The sequence below is a fragment of the Astatotilapia calliptera genome, chromosome 8 (genome assembly GCF_964374335.1).
Source record: "Astatotilapia calliptera chromosome 8, fAstCal68.1, whole genome shotgun sequence".
Taxonomy (NCBI): domain Eukaryota; kingdom Metazoa; phylum Chordata; class Actinopteri; order Cichliformes; family Cichlidae; genus Astatotilapia; species Astatotilapia calliptera.
The window spans coordinates 5,393,498-5,412,430 of NC_137429.1; the positions used below are offsets into that span (position 1 = coordinate 5,393,498).

The 18,933-nt window shown below is 39.9% G+C and overlaps 3 protein-coding genes across 5 annotated transcripts in view; 2 read left to right on the top strand and 1 right to left on the bottom strand.

The window, feature by feature from the left end:
* Window positions 1-1,232: 1,232 nt before the first annotated feature.
* cdk5r1b (cyclin dependent kinase 5, regulatory subunit 1b (p35)) lies at window positions 1,233-4,909 on the bottom strand. 2 transcript variants are annotated; one of them, XM_026178237.2, is made up of 3 exons: window positions 4,594-4,909; window positions 2,216-3,372; window positions 1,233-1,630 (listed from the first exon to the last, which is right to left on the bottom strand). In XM_026178237.2, the coding sequence occupies exons 2-3, from the start codon at window positions 3,118-3,120 to the stop codon at window positions 1,609-1,611; spliced, it is 927 nt and encodes a 308-aa protein (XP_026034022.1). In that variant the 5' UTR covers window positions 3,121-3,372; window positions 4,594-4,909; the 3' UTR covers window positions 1,233-1,608. The 2 variants fall into 2 exon arrangements, with proteins under 2 accessions (XP_026034022.1, XP_026034021.1); XM_026178236.2 differs by having other exon boundaries at window positions 2,216-3,375.
* Window positions 4,910-7,221: 2,312 nt separating this feature from the next.
* Window positions 7,222-16,448, top strand: psmd11b (proteasome 26S subunit, non-ATPase 11b). 2 transcript variants are annotated; one of them, XM_080305340.1, is made up of 13 exons: window positions 7,222-7,388; window positions 8,451-8,552; window positions 9,090-9,286; window positions 10,196-10,253; window positions 10,546-10,740; window positions 12,736-12,880; window positions 12,972-13,036; window positions 13,405-13,463; window positions 13,717-13,842; window positions 14,563-14,598; window positions 14,705-14,756; window positions 14,846-14,988; window positions 15,083-16,448. In XM_080305340.1, exons 1-12 carry the CDS (start codon window positions 7,298-7,300, stop codon window positions 14,986-14,988), a joined length of 1,269 nt encoding a protein of 422 aa, XP_080161466.1. In that variant the 5' UTR covers window positions 7,222-7,297; the 3' UTR covers window positions 15,083-16,448. The 2 variants fall into 2 exon arrangements, with proteins under 2 accessions (XP_080161466.1, XP_080161465.1); XM_080305339.1 differs by having other exon boundaries at window positions 7,228-7,388; window positions 15,078-16,448.
* A 1,311-nt stretch (window positions 16,449-17,759) lies between these two features.
* The window catches only part of LOC113028093 (vesicle-fusing ATPase-like), a 31,245-nt gene continuing 30,071 nt past the window's right edge, over window positions 17,760-18,933 (top strand). Inside the window, exon 1 of the mRNA XM_026178082.2 lies at window positions 17,760-17,894. Within this exon, the coding sequence (XP_026033867.2) occupies window positions 17,883-17,894 (12 nt within the window). The 5' untranslated portion in view covers window positions 17,760-17,882. The remainder of the gene's footprint in view (window positions 17,895-18,933) is intronic.

Below are 18,933 nucleotides of genomic sequence, written 5' to 3' on the forward strand. Positions count from 1 at the left end.
CAGCTTTTTAGACAGATTTTCAGAATACTGCAAGCTAAAGAAGTTCACACAATTTCTCTTAAGACACCAATTGTGAAGCTTATGTTACCAAATACTGTAGCTCATGTAGTAATTGAAGTCATTAGGTTAAAGAATGAGGGATATCTCAAGTATTCTGCATGCTTTCTGTTTGGTTATTCCATGTCTTTGTAACTTCTGATTAAAACTGTGATTAGTCTTCTGCAGCTTGCCTCATCTCTCTCATCAGAGGCCATGCTGATGGATTATCCTAAAGGGTGAGCTGTGCTTTTCTGCAGTCGAGATGCAGGAGTCATTGCGGTTTAATTGATTTATTCCACCGTAAAAATGGTTTGTGCTTTCTGTTACTGATATGTGGGGGACAGCAGGTTGGGATAGCTCCCGATTCAAGTCAGTCTCTCAGGACAAAGGATATTCTCGGGGTGATTCTCATAACTAACAGCTCAGCGTGAGTCAAGGTGTCCTTCGGGATGCCACATCGGTGATGGTCAGATTTAAGCATGGTTTTGATCTAACGGCTTTTCTTTTTAAATTAGATATCCACTGATAAATCCCTGCAACATTCATTAGCATAAACCAGATCAATCTTCATTCCCACCAAAGATAAGCACACCGGCTTTAACCACCAAGCCCCCTTCACCTTTTCTTCGTGTCCTTCCCTTAAAGTCTCTCATCGCAGTCTCTCATTTACATTAAATGTGCCTAAATAATACATAAGTGGCAATAAATTAGGTTTCCTTATATTAGTGTGTGATGAAAATCCACCCTTCATTCAACAGCTGGTCAACCTGCTCAGAATTTTCTCAGACGTGTGGGATTTTCATCAAAGATATGGCACTGTTTTAACATTTTCTATGCTGAATCAGAAGCACAAAAACTCAAACATCATTCCAAAATGGTTGCAACACAACCTATAACGACGAAAAGTACAAAAAAAAATTTCCCTGGTAAACAAATAGCCTATTTTATCAAGCATAGCTAAATAAACTAGTGTCACTTTGTTCACAGCATTCTCTAATGCAGATGCAGTTGGTTTACAAATCAAGTAAAAAGAAGAACTGCTCCTGCCCTCCTGGAGACTCTGTAAAATTGCATGGCACACATGCAAAAACGTTACATTTTTCTAAGTAAAAAAAGAAAAAAGGAGAAAAAAATCAAAGAAAACTTGTTCCAGAAAAGCAATAAATAAGCCTCCACAGGTGCAAGCCTCGGAGTAAAACATCCATTAACTTGTTTTATTTTTTTCTAGATGAAAATAAAGTAGGTCTTTCTGAACACACACAACATGACCACTTGTGACTGGCCACATGTCCACTGGCTGTTGTCTTTTCTTTTTTTCTTTTTTTTTTTTATCAAAAGTTCCACAATGCAGTGCTTATTGTCCATCAGGTCGCTGCAGAGCCGTAAACAGAAACCCACGAAAATATGGATCCAGCACTGATGGCCCCTGCTGTCCTTTCCTTAGATGGCCAGATATGCATACAAAAATGTCCAGTCGTATCTGTTTTAATGGAGAGGACGTGGGTGTTGGCATTCCAGAGAGGCAGGGTTTGCAGCCGGGGGTGCCTGCTCATCCGTGAAGAAAGCCAGTCAGGCGATGGCCCTCACCCTCCTGCAGTAAGTAGGCAGTGCACATCACATCGTCAAACAGTCAGAAGGTCACTGCTGCAGCCTCAGTCCTGTCCACATTCATTGCTGTAGATGTAAGCTTCCTTTTCAAAACAACTTTTTTCCTTTTTTAAAAAATTTTTTCAGTATTTTATATAGATATAACATATCTGCATGTTAGCAAAGGATTTACCCAAGTCTGGCATTTCTTTGTTTACATATAACTGTCAAAAAAAGAAGAACAAGCTTTCATTCTTGGGTGTATTCATAATCCATCCTTTGCTGGTTTGGAAATAGTTTTTTTTAAAACCCTAAGCCCCATTTTTTGGTGACCTTTGTGACCTCAAACACACACATATGAGATAAACATGACCCATATCAATCCCCCCTCCTTCCATCAATCAGTCCTGCTAGATGCAAAGTTGGTGTGAATGTCAAACACTTCTGAATCAGTCTAGTTTCTCAGCAGTTTGGACGATTATAAATAAAAAGCATCACAAATATTCTAAATCCCAGACCGGAGGTTGCCCCCACCTCCCCAAACCTCTTCGCTCCCCCGCCCCTACCCCACCCCCAAGCATCCCCTCACCGGTCCAGGCCGATGAGCAGGCGGCTCCTCTCCTCCTCCTTCTGGCTCTCGTTCTTCAGGTCGGCGAACACTTGAGTGAAGTAGTGCGGGTCAGAGTTGATCTGCAGCATCTTGGCGCTCATCAGGTTGATAATGGACAGGCAGCGGTCCCAGAAGGTCTCCTTGGAGCTCTCAACCAAGAAAGGCTTGAGTGGGTAAGAGATTTCATTGCCCATGTAGGAGTAAGACAGGTAGAGGCAGGTGAGCAGCACGGCTTGCAGCTCGTGCTCCGTGGCCACTTCAGAGGAGACCACATCGCGGCACAGCATGTAGACAAAGACCACATTGGCGGGGGTGATGAATCCCTGGTCCTGCCAACCCTGGAGCAGCAGGGAGCGGTCAACACTTCGCAGCCACAGCACTGGGTCAGTGGGTGACAGGTGCTTCAGCCGGTAACAACGTCGGCACAGAAAGTCCCCAAGGCAGCGCAGCAGCTCACTGGTGGAGGCCTGGACGATCACTCTCTTAGGGGTGCCAGGGGCCACATTGGAGTTTGTCAGGGGGGCCTTCTTGACAGACGATGTCGTTGTGTTGGAGTTCTTGGTGAGAGCTGGAGTGCTCTGATCCTGGGTGAAGGTGGACAGGTTGGCGCATGACTGCGACTTCTTCAGGTTCTCGTTGTTCAGGTGGGTAACATTGTTCTGGTAGGTGCCGTTGGGCTGCACCTTCTTGGAGCCTTTCTTCTTTGCTGACACCGCTACGATCCGCTTCCAGGGGAGCACGTTGATGAGCGAGTGGCGCTTCAGGTTCTTGTCTTTGGCGTTCTTGCTGTTCTGGACAGCTGTGTAGTGGCCCACGGTGGCTGGTCCATCTTCAAACAGAGCCGACTTTCTGTAGCTAGGTGACAAAGATAGCACGGTTCCCATGGTGACTGCAGGGAGGCTTCCAGGGGCTTTAGCCGCACTGGTTCAGAAGACGTTTGGAAGGGGTGGGGTGGGGGGGATCCTGAGGGTCTCAAAGCCTGGATGTTTCTGGGAGCTGAGAGTCCCAGGCTACAGGCTGCTGCTGGGCATCTAAAGCGCTGGAGGGGATTGTCCTGTAACGAGCTCTCTGAGGGGATTAGAACCACCTTGACTGTTCTATTTCAGCTCCCTGTCTGCGTCTCAGGATGGCCACTGCTGCTGGAAGCAGAAAAGATCAATAATCAGAAACATAATTAGTAAAAGATCACTCCCGTTTAGATTATCAGTGATTTTTTTTTCATAGAAGCAAACATTTTTCTTTTTCATCAGATAACAGAACCATCATTCACCTTACATCAGATAATATCTGTTTACAATGTTTTCATGCACTCTTGTCTGAGTGCTTTATCCGGCAATCAGGCTTATTAGCAGTATTGATCCCACTCAGTAAGTGGTGGAATGGATCAGCCTATAGCTTAGGCTCATTAGTAAAACGGTATAGACCCCCGCTGCTGCAAATGATCAGCACAATAATCACCTTATAAACGCTTCAGTGTGAAAACGGCGCTTTAGCTGATTTTTATGTGCAGTAGATTATAGAGCATGTAGAGTAATGCACGTGTGATTCGAATAGAATCATGTGTCGTAAATATTTTATAAGAGCTATATTTTACGGTCAGTGGCGACGAGTAAGAGTGAAGCAGGCGCCACCCTTCTCGCTAAAATGGAAGACCGGAACGTAAACACCGTAATAACAGGTGAAGGTCGCGTTTGATCAGCGTAAAAAAACAAAACAAAAACAAAAAACCCCCAATGTCACGACAGTGATGTCCGTTAGAATTAGACGAACAAATACGTAAAGGGATGTTCGCATTTTTTTTATTTGGACGTTGCTCACTGCAGCACCTTTGAACACGAGAGGCAGTCGGTGGATCGACCTCGCTCTCTTGCGCAGGATGCAAGCTGTTCGATCCATCATTCCAGCGCCCCTGTTATCAGCTATTATCAGCCTCGTGGCTCAGTTATTTGTTGCGAGAGAGATACCGAAGCATCAGGCGAATGTGCCTGCGCTGGATTGAAATGAAAGGATTTATTGGCCTGTTCGCCGTGTGCATCGGTTGCTCTCCGTGGTGCTGAAACTGAGCGTCTGCGTCGAAACGAGAACGCTGGTTGTGATAGGCGGTGGCTTTAAAAATGAATCAAATCCTCATCTTTTAAACCTCCCCCGTCCCCGAAAGTGTAACAATGCGTCGATGCATTGTCTGTCTTCACCTTCACAACCCTTTACTTTACATTTATAATCATATTGTCTTAATTGGATATCGCTGCGCATTGTTTACACATAAAATGAATCCACAAGAAGTTAAAAAAAAGCCTGGCTTTCAAAACAAAAACAAAAAAACAGAAAACAGTCCCCCAGATTCGAAGCAAACTTACCAAATCTCCAGCTCAGTGTGAAAATAACTGCGATATCGAGGTGATGCTCCGCGTATCGAGTCTCTTCTTCCCTATGAGGCGTGATAAAAACACGAAACCATCTCGCAGGATATGAATGCAACAAAGAACGCAATCCGAGCTGAGTTTAAAAATATATATTTGTGTATCAAGCAGCGCATCAACACGCGCCTGCTGTCGGCGGTGCGCAGACGACGGCAGGCAGTTGTGGAATGGATGCTTGGATGAAGATGTGCTCCCTCCTGGTCCTCTTGGCCGTGAGATGCGGATGCTGCGAGGGCTGATGTTGTGTTGTGCCACTGACTGTGTGAGGATGGTTGACGCAAAGGCGGTGGTGGGGCGCCGCTATGCGCTCTGTGCGCGGTGTTGTTTCTGATGGGAAACCACCCCGCCTTTAGCCACACACACACACACACACACACACACACACACACACACACACACACACACACACACACACACACACACACACACACACACACACACAGGTGCTGAAAATGAACCCGATGAACTCTTAGCATGTTTTTCTCGTGGCACCCTATAGCACCTGCATAACCAAAGCAACAGCACTCATCTGGAAGTATCTCTCCGCCTACTTGTAATGTGAGCATAGCCCCGGGTTTGCAAGCCTGTTGTGAATATAGGTCCATTGTACAGCCTGATTGGCAGATTTTAATCTCCATACCGTGTTGTATATTTCAGAGGGCTATTTTTACAGTAACTTGCTGTAAAAACCCAACTGTATTGTATTTATTTATTACAAATATTTATATTGAAATAATTTATTCTTATTTATTTCTTTTTAGATAAAGGTCGGGATAAAATATTTAATTTGCCATTTGTACACATGCACTTGATCTGCATAGCCAATGTTCTGTAAAGCCTATAGAGTCAGAGTCAAATAAATACAAATATATATTTAAGTAACCGAGGTAATGTAGCGTTTCTTTTTTTAAATACATAAAGATAAGAAATAAATAAAGTCTTAAGTAATTGTGTAGATTTTATACTTTTATGCATTATTTAACCTTTATTTAACCAGTAAGTCCTTTGAGATTAAAATCTCTTTCTCGAGAAAGATGTGACCAATGCACACCTTTATAAGATTAAAATGGTCAGGTAACAAAAAAGAGAAAGAAACGAAAAAGAAAGCAAATTTATCCATTTCCACTGCATGTTGAACAGAAATCAGTCATATTGTGACAAATGCAATATGGTTAGAGCAACAGAAGGGGAAAAAGGCTTTGCAAGTTGTAGTCGAAAGTCCAAACATTATCCTGGCAAGTATTCTCTTTATCAAGCTTGGTGAGTGTGGATGCGGCCAGCAGCATCTAACATTCTTCATCATTTTATTGTAGGATATATTATATTTATTAGATGAAATTACCATAGCGTTTCTCCATGTGTGGAAATAATCGTCTTTTCTGAAGTGATCACAGCAATAATCTAGGCAGATTTAAGGCTTTGTGTGTCACACGCGTCTCTCAAACATTTAAAAAACACACAGTAAAAAATGCAGTACATTTTAAAAAAAAATACAATAAAGCACGTTTATAGAGAGGGTGATATCATGCAAAACTCTCAAGAGGCAATGTAATCTAAAGTTTTTAATCAGAAAGTAGGTTTTGTGTACTGTGAAATATAGAATTAGTATCCATAGAATTCAGCTTAAATTGGTTCAGTTTTATATCTATAGCACCAACACACAACAAGAGTCACCTCAAGGCGCTTTACAATGCTAGATAATGAAAAGATCAGTATTAGAGTGCAAACCCCAACAATGATGAATCCCTGTTAGCACAATTTGGCAACAGCGGGAAGGAAGAACTTCCTTTTAACGGGAGAGCTCTGGCAGAACCAGGCTCAGGGAGAGGCAGCGTCTGCCACAGCTGGTTTTGGAGTGAGGAAAAAGATAGGAGAACATGGAGAACATTGAGAGACAAGAACAAAACAAAAACTATGAGAGACAGAAGACAACAGTTATTGATATGCAGTAAATTTAATGACATTATTTGTATATGTTTTTCCAATTAGAATATGCTTCAGCAAGAGCACAGAATGAATATCAGCACACATTTAGGGACCCAAAGAGATATTATGACCTGGATACTACGCCGGGGTAAATTTGCACTAAATAAAAATATAATTGCATGATTTTAATCCATAACAAACACACCAAATAGACCACATTAATGTTTTATCAGTTTTTAGACTCTGTCTCCCAAACTGATCTCAGAATAGCACAGCCTGCGCGCATCATTAGGGATGATCGTTCTTAGGGCGGCATTTAGCCACGGAGCTCTCTGAAAGGGATCACATTTTAAACTGAACTTTAAAACTGAATAGAAAATAAAACAGAAAAATAAACAGACCTCTAAAAACTGTAGTCAAGGTTAAAAAAAAAACTGAATACGTCATCAGAATTAACATTAATTTCTCACAGCTGGTAGAAGTGAAGACGAAATGGATCCAAGATTCTCAGTTATTGTGGGGAGAAAATTGTCATGGGCAGAAATAAGAACTAGTTTCTATTTATGTTTTTAATACTGCAACAAAGGAATTTGATGACTACATTTCCCATTATTCCTTTCAATCCCGACATGCAAGATGTACAGTGGCGTCACAGGCGTTTGGTAACGTAGTCCCCGCACGTATTTTTCATTCAGGCAGCATTTGAATAAGGAAGATGGCGGCTGCAGCGGTGGTTGAGTTTCAGAGAGCTCAGTCTCTCATTAGCACGGATCGCAACGCCTCTATCGACATCCTACATTCAATAGGTGAGTCTTAGGCTGGTGTTTTGAGGTGAATATCATCCCATTCACTGCTGTAATGAATGATTTTACAGTTAGTGTGAGGCGGCGGGGTTAGCATGTAGCTAGTGGCTTTGAATAGCTGGAGCCGGTGGTGTGCCGTGCTGACTCACTGTAGAACGGTGGCTAACGGGAATTGCTAGCTGGTGGATGTTAGCTCGTTAGCACCGTTGCTAACTCTAGGCCTAGCCATGGAATGTGTCTGTTGGTGGTTGTCAGAATTGTGCATGAGTTCCACTGTGTGTGTGTTGGAGCTGTGACACTGAGCACAGTTGTCATTGACCCAACTAAAGACTGTCATGTTAGCATAGTTAGTGTTGAGGCTAACATCATTAGCCTGTTATCAAAAGCCTCTCAACAACACAGTGAAAAGCAGCTACCTTATAAAGCGAGAGGACCTATAACCTGTTTCATAATCAGCTCTACCTCTATAAATAACTAAATGATGGTGTAAACACACGAGTAGTGGTAAAGAGTTCTTACATTTCCCACAACAGACATAGCTGTCCCCAATCTGCCTTGTCACACCAGCCCTACTAGCTGGCAAGATGTCATTTTCTCTTGTTTACCTCTAAGGAACTTATGTTCTTTCCACCTGTATATCTCTAGTATCAGTGCTGAAATTATTAAATGCTCAATTCCCCTGAAACTGCTCAAAGGGGCAAAATTATTTCTTAGTTATTAAGCCACAAATTGACTGTTTCCCTCAGGATTGTTTTCTTTAGTAAATTAGTTGGATTTTGGAGATGGTGATGGGACTAAGATATCTCAGTTTTGTCCTGCACAGCTTTGGCATTTCAAAAGTATTTCAAAAGATTTTGTTATTGAGGATTTTATGGAACCAAGAAAATTTAATTTTATTTATTTAAATATTTTTGGTTAAACTGTTTATGTCACATGACAAATCACAAGATGGGACTGTGTATTGTTATAATAAAGTGTGGATCACTATGCATGTTTGTAAATTTACTTGCCTCATAGTTATATTTTAATATTTTTTTTCTCATGTGAACTTGTTCTGTTTATCAGTGAGAAGAGATGTTCAAGAGAACGATGAGGAAGCGGTTAGAGTTAAAGAACAAAGCATCTTGGAGCTGGGCACACTGCTGGCAAAAACGGGACAAGCTGCAGGTAATGTTCAAAGACATTCTGTGTACATTTTATGTTTGGCTAAAACCTGGGTCCTGTTCCAGAAAACAGTTTCAGTAAACTGTGAGTCTAGACTTAAAGTCGGAATTGATTTACTCTAACATGAGAAAAGTTAAGCTTCCAGAAAAGCTCATCTGACAGGGGTGAAATTCAAGTTACATCAACTGAATATAAAAATATAAACCATACAGATAATGGTTACATCTAGTAAGAATATCTCACTGAGATTTCAGCATTTGTAGTGTGAACTTGTGCTGATCTGATAAGAGCTCTTATAGCTGCTTTAGGTGCAGCAGGAGGTGCCAGAGAGAAAACCTGCCAGTGAGCAAGTTAGGTTCACAATCTGTTTAGGTTATACGTCTTTTTGCAACAAAAAAACTCAGTTTTCCTCATTTCAGGGTTAACAAAATAAGTTTTCCCTAAACCTGTTGCAGGGCGCTGCTCAGACTAAGAGATGTTGTCATATATATGTTTTTGCTCTTAAAGTTTTGAATAAGTTTTTCTTGTTTTTGTCCACAGAACTTGGTGGACTCCTGAAATTTGTGAGGCCTTTCCTGATGTCCATCAGTAAGGCCAAGGCGGCTCGGCTCGTCCGCTCTCTGTTAGATCTATTCCTTGACATGGAAGCAGCAACGGGGCAGGAGGTGGAGCTGTGTCTTGAATGCATTGAATGGGCCAAGGCTGAGAAGAGGACCTTCCTACGACAAGCTCTGGAGGTAAAAAGATGTCTAGCATAGGCTTGTAAAAACCCTAAAATGTGTAAGCCCATACATACTTTGTCCACACCACGTATGAGAGCAGAAAAGTGTTAAAACAGTGCTTCGAAGTCTTTTTTTCTGAACTCTATCACTTTTACACCAGATGTGGCCTTTCTACTTTATAAAAGGAAGGGGAAAGATAACTGGATTAAGTGGGGGATTATTTTGTATTTTGGAAGTTTGATAGTAAAGACCTCCAGAGTAGTAAAAGCAACAAATTGCAGTACATGAACTGTGCCATTCTGATAGAAGAGGAGTATAAAGATGGTTATTGGATTTGTCATAAATGAAGTTATTGCTAGCTGATATATTTGTCCTCCCACCTGACCTCACTTAGTGCTGACATGGAACACAGTTTATGAGTAATGATAGTGAAAACAAAGAAATATGATATCCCAAACATAAATAGCAGCTGTGGGAGAGATCAGATTTAATGCGTTCTGACTCATGGAGTGGGAGACGCTGTGATTTCAGACAGATAATGATGGAGCGATTGGTTGTGCAACACCACCACTGTGACTCTGAGATGAACCTGGATGAAAACAGGAAACCTAAGAATTCTTTACCTTTGCCTGAAGAGGATGACAGTTGTAGTTGTAATTTACAGCAATTATTGGAAAGCTAATAAAATGCTCACGGTGTGATTTCTTGATGCTCAGTGCGGAGCTCGATATGATACCTGCAAGAAACAGTTTGATACCAGTTACAACCAGATGTTTTCATCATCAAAATGCTGTAGAAGTTAAGATTACTCTGATGGAATTAATAAAGGGTACGATTCTGTCATTAGTTGTTTCTTATAACTGCTTCCATGTCACAGCTGTTGCTGCTGTTCTCTGCTCGTCTAACAGCTTCTTGTTCTTTCAGGCACGACTGATCTCGCTCTATTTTGACACCAAAAGATACCAGGAGGCCTTGGCTCTCGGTGAGTGTTTAGAGATCCTTTTTAACATTTTTATGTTTTGGGTGAATTGCAATGTCTGTTTTCTACCACCAAGATATTTGGCAAGAAGTCTTTCATTCTTCTAGTGCTACATTTAAAAAGTTAATGCTTGACTAAAATACTTCATAAATAAGGGGTTGTGGGAGGAAATTGAGCAGCACATATCAGCACTATAATTGCGCATTCATCCCCAGGCAATTACATAATTTTGATCAAAGTTATTGCAGAAGCTGGCGTACACGATATTAACCCAGATTTGCCCTCTTACCCTCAGGCTCCCAGCTGCTCCAGGAGCTGAAAAAGATGGATGACAAAGCTCTTCTGGTTGAGGTGCAGCTGCTTGAAAGTAAGACATACCACGCCCTCAGTAACCTGCCCAAGGCCCGCGCAGCCCTCACTTCAGCCAGAACCACCGCCAACGCCATTTACTGTCCTCCAAAGCTCCAGGCAGCTCTGGACATGCAGTCAGGTAAGAGTTACCAAAGTCTTACCTGGAATAACTTTCTGTCTGGGCGAATTATCAAAAAATGGGAGACTATTTTTTTCCTTCATTTTTTTATTCATAAAGATGCGGGATTGTAAAGGCCAGGTTCACACTTGACCGGCTGATTACTGCTGAATATTTCTTGCATGGGGCTGAAACGGTTAATAAGGCAGATGGATATAACAGCTAATGAATGGTGTGCTCATCCATTGTAGAAGGTAACTGAACAGACTACATAATATTATACCTCTGCCTGAAGGTACATCATCCATGCTCTGCTCAGTAAAAACAAAATGATCCGATACTGATTGAGAAAAAGTAATAATCAGCCTAAACAGTCCCTCTGAATAACTAGTGAAAAAAAAGGTGTCAGATTTAACACTGATGATGCTTGAAAAATGTTGCAAGGGTTAGTTTCACATTTTTACAGTAAAAAGAACAACTTAGTTGTTCAGAGGAGGGGAAAGGACTGATGTATTTATTTTATTTATTTATTTATTTATTTATTTATTTATTGTCATTGTCAAGAACAATGAAATTGCGTTTGGGGCTTCCATACAACCCAAAAAAAAAAAGAAGAAAATAATAAATACCCCTTAAAACCCAAGTGTACATATTTAACCCAGTGTGACTCCAATGCAATAAGACAATCCTTAGCAATAATGTTCGTAGAAATTCAGACAAAGACCTGAGAAACATGACAAAATACAACAATGCAACCCATTCAATATTATTGTACTGTGAGATATGATATCAGATATGATAGTTATCTATTTAAGAAAGGGGGGGGGGCAGGAGGGGGAAGAGAATAAAGATATGATGCACCAATGCAGACCAGTTCATTGCTATTAAGAAGTTGGATGTCAGCAGATGCTATGACGATGTGAGATCGGCACAGTTTTCTGGCTTTTTAAGCCATCCTTTCCTGCAACACTACCATGCAAAAATTCAGACTTTGTCATTGATAGAATCTTTTATGTCATTCGATTGCAAAAGTTGGATATGTGGAAAATTAGTGCCTGATGTCTACCATGTTGTCCTCTTTTGGTTCAGTCATTGAGCAGGTGCCAGGCATGCCATAAATCTTTGACGAGATGCCCTTTTCTAGAGTTTAATATTGTTTGATAGGATCTCATAGTAAATGGTAATTTTCTGGCCTTTTTTCCTTTTTCTTAGTTTCAGCTTTATTTACAAAAAAGGCACATTTTTCTATTCTTAAGTTGAATGAAGTTATGGTGGTTTAGAGTAATAAAATGTTGATGTAGACAGTGCTGCACCATCAAGAATTTTTACCCTTATTAATAATTATTTTGTGTTTTAATAACATAAAGCAGGTCTTTTCTCGACAGGTGCATGACAAATTTAGATTTGATCTCCAGTGCCTCTAACGGTTATGAGTATGTGAAAACCACACAGTTTCTGATGTTGAAGCCAGAAGAGCTTGGAGGCATGATCTTATCATATTTATTCATGGATATAAATGGCGGAGTGGATGAATACAGTAGAGCTTTTCTAGTCTTATAAACAGTTTAAAGCAGTTTGCACCAAAAGCTGCATTCAGGCAGCCATTTTACGATTGCATACATACTCATGACACATCTGGGATGTTTTTGACTTTCAGTGTTTTGTCTACATGGCAAAATACAGACTTTGAGGTGCTTGGGATCAAACTGCTAAATTCCTGATTACAGGATGGCTGACTAAATTCTTAGACTTAGCTGCATAACACAATATGACCTGAAAAAAATGACACAACATGATCATTTCTTTTGTACTTTCCAGCATTATGATTAAGTTGTCCATGTCGGGCAACGCCCAGAGAAGCTCAGCACATGGTGGTTTTAATACTCTTTGGAGTCATGCAGTCATATGGCAGCCTCGGCGCTCCGAGTTTTTGTTGAAGCATCACATACTTCACTGTTGTGGGTTTTTGTTTTTGCCTGAAATGGTAACTGTCATGCTGTGCCATCTCTGGTGCAGGGATCATCCATGCAGCAGAGGAAAAAGACTGGAAGACGGCCTACTCCTACTTCTTTGAGGCCTTCGAGGGTTACGACTCAATCGACAGCCCCAGAGCCATCACAGCACTCAAATACATGCTCCTGTGCAAAATTGTACTCAACTCGTAAGTAGTACTTATACTGTTTTACAGTAATACGTGGTACTAAACACTCTTTAAATGTCTAATGAATGTATTTATTACTTGACTCTTTCAGGCCAGAGGAGGTACAAGCCCTGATCAGCGGTAAACTGGCCCTCAGATACGCAGGCAGACAGGCAAGTACAAGCTGTCATTGGATTTTTACCCAAACACGGAAAGAATCACAAATGCTGCAAACCACCTTTTGAACTAAATAAAATAGAAATATCAGTTGTGGATTATTCACAAAGCAGCAGCTTAGTGTGCAAAGGTGTAATAAACATGTTATTTAAGTGAAGCACACAGTTTTTGTGCGAGTGCTGCAGAATTTTACTCAAATCTTTGATGATATTTGAATTTAAATAAATGTCTTGGTGTGTTTCAGAAGAAAATGACCTTCACTGTAACTACCAGATATTTCTTAGTTTTGTGTGGGTGCTTCATTAATGTTTTTTTTCTTGATAAAAACATTACTAATATTTTTTTCTCATCTTTCTGTTTGTAGACAGAAGCATTGAAATGTGTAGCCCAGGCCAGCAAGAACAGATCATTAGCAGATTTTGAAAAGGTAAGAATGCCTTTAGCATTGTCAAATTTTGCCCGGTGGCTTTAGATAAAGATAAAGAAACACACATTTTGTCATTATGGTCTCTTTGGCCTCACATTTGTCAGCTGAGGGTGAGGTGACACACTCAGAAGTTAACATTAGGTCCTCGATTTTCATTTTGAAGGATTAAAACCTTGACGTTTTGTGTCGTAAGCTGCCTCCTTGTTATTTGACAATTTAAAGTTTTCCTAAGTCAGAGTTTGGCATGTTCCAGGCCCTCACAGAGTACAGAGCAGAGCTGCGGGACGACCCAATCATCAACACTCACCTGGCCAAGCTGTACGACAACCTGCTGGAACAAAACCTCATCCGAGTCATTGAACCATTTTCCAGAGTGCAGGTGAGAACATGCAAGGCTCAGGTGTATATAGGAAACCCACCACTGTAATACAAAATGTGAAAACTTTTACCAATCAGTCCTAAAACTTTACATTTGCTGAAAAGTAAAGTTGTATTTGTGTCTTTGAAGAAAAAACATCTCATAACATGGGGGATCATTGTAAATACAGCCGCTAGCAGACTTTGTTGCCCTGGCAGCCATATAAGCCACCCTCTGCTTTTCTGAGTTAATGCGATACCATCTCTTGGCCTGAAAGCTTGATTTTATAAGCAATAATGCTTCCCCCTCCCCTGCTGTTTGGTTTATTACACTTTCATTTTGGTGAAAACTTTGGGAGATACTGGCATCTTTCTCTCTAGAGTCACTGCTTAACTGCGTGAATATATTTTAGATGCATCACCTTATTTCCCAAAGGTATATCAGTTTGAGTGATCCTGGAGAAACCCTGCAATATCCAGAAATGGCACACGGACACACTGTGGACTATTAGCATGATGAGGCAGCTACATTAAAAGCCTTTCTATTTGATTTAACTCTTGTGCTAATCATACAGTTTATACTGCGTATTTCTATCAAACAATAGAAGCTGAAGTCTGCGTGACTGCAACAGGTCTATTACTTAATACTAGTACAGACTGATGTTATTGTTTGTTCTTCATCATTACAACTGAAAAATGTATAATTAAGATCTGTATTTAATTTGTGTCCTTCGGTTTTCAGATAGAACACATATCAGGTCTAATCAAACTATCTAAGGTAAGTGTTGCTGCATTTTGGATTTATTATTTATTTAAATTTTTTTAAGCTAACATTCAGTCTTGTGTATCAGCTCATTTTTAATTCCTCATCTTTATCTCTTTAGGGCGATGTTGAGAGGAAATTATCACAAATGATTCTGGACAAAAAGTTTCACGGTAATTGCGTTGTTGTATTAAAAAAAAGTATTTTGCAAAGCTATACTCGGCAGTCTGCTGTAATACTGTTTTTTTGCACGCTGCCTTAGGAATCCTCGACCAAGGTGAAGGTGTTTTGATCATATTTGAAGAACCCCCAGTGGACAAAACATACGAAGCAGCTTTGGAAACAATTCAGAACATGAGCAAAGTCGTGGATTCGCTTTACAACAAAGCCAAGAAGCTGACATAGGTGAGTAAAATTAAAGGATTCGGTTATATGTGCAGTCTTCTTTCTCTCGTCTAAATCTATTTTTCTTCTTCTTTTTTAAACCCCCTCAGAGCAGATCACTGCAGCAGTGAGATGGAGAAACTGTGTGTTTGACCAGCGTGTGCAACATTTTCAGAGGGGACAAGGGAGAGCAACAGGAAGTCCCACAAACTGCAACAAAACAGGATCCCCCAACATCAAACCCTCCCCCCTCTCTACCCCTCCTCCACGGACAATTTCATCACTTTTTTTTTTTTCCTTTTCTTTTTATTCTTTTTAATTTTGATATCTCTTCAGGATTCTGTATAACACTCAGCGGCCATATCAGGCCATCAGGGAATATTGTACAACCACAATAAAAAAAAGATGGAAAGGTTTAAGAATATATATATGTTTATATCTGCTGTAAGGTTCGGCCTGCCAAGCCTTAAAGCTGACTCCACTGCAACCTCAAAGGTGCAACTTTGACCTCTGTGGCCTCGGGCTCTGCGAGGCTTTCTCTTCCTCCTCCATATCTTTCAGAAGCACACTGTTCAGTTTTTGGAAGGTTGGGATGCTCCTTGGAGTGCTGATTTTTAGCCCAAGAGCTCCCTCTAGCTCTTTTTTTTTTTTTTTTTTTTTTTTCCCCTCCTCCTCCTCGCCATATCAATGCCAACAGTTAGTCCCCTCTGTATTTCAGATATGTATTAAACACTTTCTTTGTTTTTGGCTTTTGTGTTTCTTTTTTTTCTTTTTTCTTTTTTTTTTTAAAAAGGAAATCAGATGGTTGCCACGTCTGCCCCTCCTGCTATTATAAGTTTCTAGAACAGACAGGATGCCATTTCACCACTAGTGCCATGTTTTCGGCGCTTCTGTTTGCCTCAGTGTTTGGATGCAATGAGATCGCAGGGTAGAGGTGGAGATCATCGCCTCTGAGCGTCTGTGAGTTAACCCGGGTGAACAGTTCTCCATTGTTAGTTCCTAGCACTAGTGTGGTATGCTAGCAACCAAACAATTTGTATGGTTTTGATTTGGTTTTTGATTTTTTTTTTCTTTTCTCGTTTTGTTTTTCTCTTACAAAGACATTTTCGAAAATAAATATTTTGTATTTTAAGGATTTTGTCTTGTCTCTTGCAAAAAAGAAAAAAAAAAGTTGATAATTTGGGCCAATGGAGCTAGTTTGTTAACCACAAAGCTGCATGAGGTGGTTAGTAGGCTGGTGTTTCATGTTGCAAAATTCTCTGACATGCATTTAATGATGGTAGAGTATCCCAGATGATGTATACGATAGCAAATGTCTTTTTTTTTTTTTTTTTTAAAGAAGAGGTGTTTACATTTAAAAAATTAAAATTACTCCCAAAATGGAGATGTTAACACCCTAAGAACAAGACTACACTTTTGTGTGCTGCTCTGTCAGTAACAACTTTACATCAAAGGGCATTAAATCCATTTTTTCTAATGGCTTTGATTTTCATTTTGCTTTTTTTTTTTTTTCACTAAAGGTAATTTGTTTTATCACATTGAATTAACCTTTTCTATGATTCTAAGCAAGATTTATTTCTTTTCCTCAAAAAACAAGAAGCACAAGTTGTTACTGTAGCTGTCATGATAATTAAGAGTTCCAGATCAAATACTGCATCATTATGAGTAACTTTGGATCCCCTCGCAGCATTTCTACAGATTTTTTTTTTTTTTTTTAACAGATTTTCCACATAAATAAAGATTTCCATTTGCCTTTGAAATTTAAGCATCTTGTTTTCCAGCTTATGTTTTCATAAATAGTTTTCTGCTGTCCACGTGATTTGAAGGCAGTTATATTTAAGTTTTTATAACTCATAGAACAAGACGTGGTTATCAAATTGCACATTTATAGTAGTTCTTTATTAGAAGTTTTTCATGTGGAAACGATATGATTCCCAGAGCAGACAGATCATACACTCACTGGACACTTACATATGCATTTTCCCTTAAAAACAGCCTTATTGCTAAGTAGCACAGGTGGAACAAGCTGCTGGAAACAATCCTCAGATATTTTGGTCAATACTGACATTACCGCATCATATCAACACTTCCTGCAGATTTGTTGGCTGCACGTCCGTGATGTAAATCTCTCCCCTCCACCACATCCGAACATTGCTCTACTGCACTGAGTTCTTCAGCTACAGAAACTATTTTGAGAAAACAAAACAAAAAAGTTTCACACATTATCTTCTTCACAGAATCCACAATCCATCTGACTAAGCACATTTACATTTTAGCCACATTTTTTTGTTTATTTGTTCTTTTCTCCCATAATTCTTGTTCCCAATGATAATAATGCCTATATGTTTAATATGTGTTTTCACCTTTATATTGCAAATTACAATGTTGTATAATCCACAAATTGACATTTTAATATCTGATTTCCTAAAACATTTATTTCTTCAACGCCATTGTTTTATTATAGCTGGACTTAGGACCAGATAAGCCTGGTCCAAGGGCTACATAACTTTTGATATCCCTAAATAACATCCCAGTTTGAAATTTCTGAGGGTTTCTAATATGAAAGGAAAACACAGGCATAATAAAAACTGAAGACTGTAATCTAAAACTAAGTCTAAACCCAGCCTAATGTTATTGTGGATCATTTTTCCCCATATAGAAAAGATTTCGTTTTATCTATTATCTGACACAGCCTTTTTTTTGTCACCTTGGAGCAATCCAACCTGGGAGAAGATCACTTTTATGGGTGTCTAAGGATTTCAGAAACAAGCTTCCCGTCGCTTGCGTGATGACGTTACAGTACGTGTTGAAATCCCGCCTCCTTCGACGTCAGTCTGTGCGTTTACCTCTGTCAGCGGAAGCTTGATGCAGAGTTTTACCAGAAGTAGGATAAAAAACAAAAACAGCCCACAGTGATGTCTACACGGGTGAGTTTATTTGAAGCTCAGACTCAGAAGTACACTTGGAGCGGAAAATATTGAAGAATAAGCCGGAAGTACACTTAGAGGACTGCAGGGGGGTTTGTACTCGGACAGTGAGCCAGCACAGCACTAGCTGTGTGGCAGATTCAGTTGTCATTCATAACTTCGTAGGCAGCCCGGAAGACAAATGGAGTATCTTATGACCACTGTGAAACTCAGCATTCATGCAGCTGTTTTTGTTTCCCACCTGTGAATTATTATAAGTAACATTTGCCATATTTGGGCTGTTTAGCTGTGTTTTTAGCCTCGATATAAAAAACCTGCTGTTCAGGGTTGGATGTGTCTCTGAAGTGAAATGAAGGAAGTGTTGCGGTGTTTAATGGGTAAAAAGGAACAAGAAAGGCACATAAAGAGAAACGTTTACTGAAAGCCCAAACTTACTTTTAACTCAGTGTTAAAAATTGCATTTTTACTAATACTTTAGCTACTTTCAATTAACCAGTAATTAAGCCTGAAAAGCCCCATGTTACTGGGTATAGGGCTTTTCAGAGATATAGGGTATTTGGTGATTTTAAAAGTGTGATATTCTAATATATCATCCTATATATTAATTCACACACATGAAACAAACACATTTCAGCAGCATTTTTGTTATATGCAGTAATATATTTGCTTAGGTACTGGGGCCTGTAATTGAAAGTAAGGTTAGTATATCCAGGGTATGTTTCCTTTGTCTGGATTCACCCCTGACATGTCAATCAGACTAAGCAGTCACATGAAGCTGGTCATCATCTCATTAAGTTAACCCAGGATTTCCCAATCTTGCTACAAGTGTATTTGTAAGGGGAGGCGTTAACAGCACAGCCGCTGATTTTGCAAAATAAGATGCACCTTTAATAGCAACCCTGCTGCTGCAGACATATCAGCATTGTAAGAGAAAAAACTCTATACAATAGTTTAGCATTAAAAGTACTGTATTAATGTGTGTGTATTCTAAATGTTTTGATCAGTAATACTGGAAAAGAACTACTAGGCTATATTAATA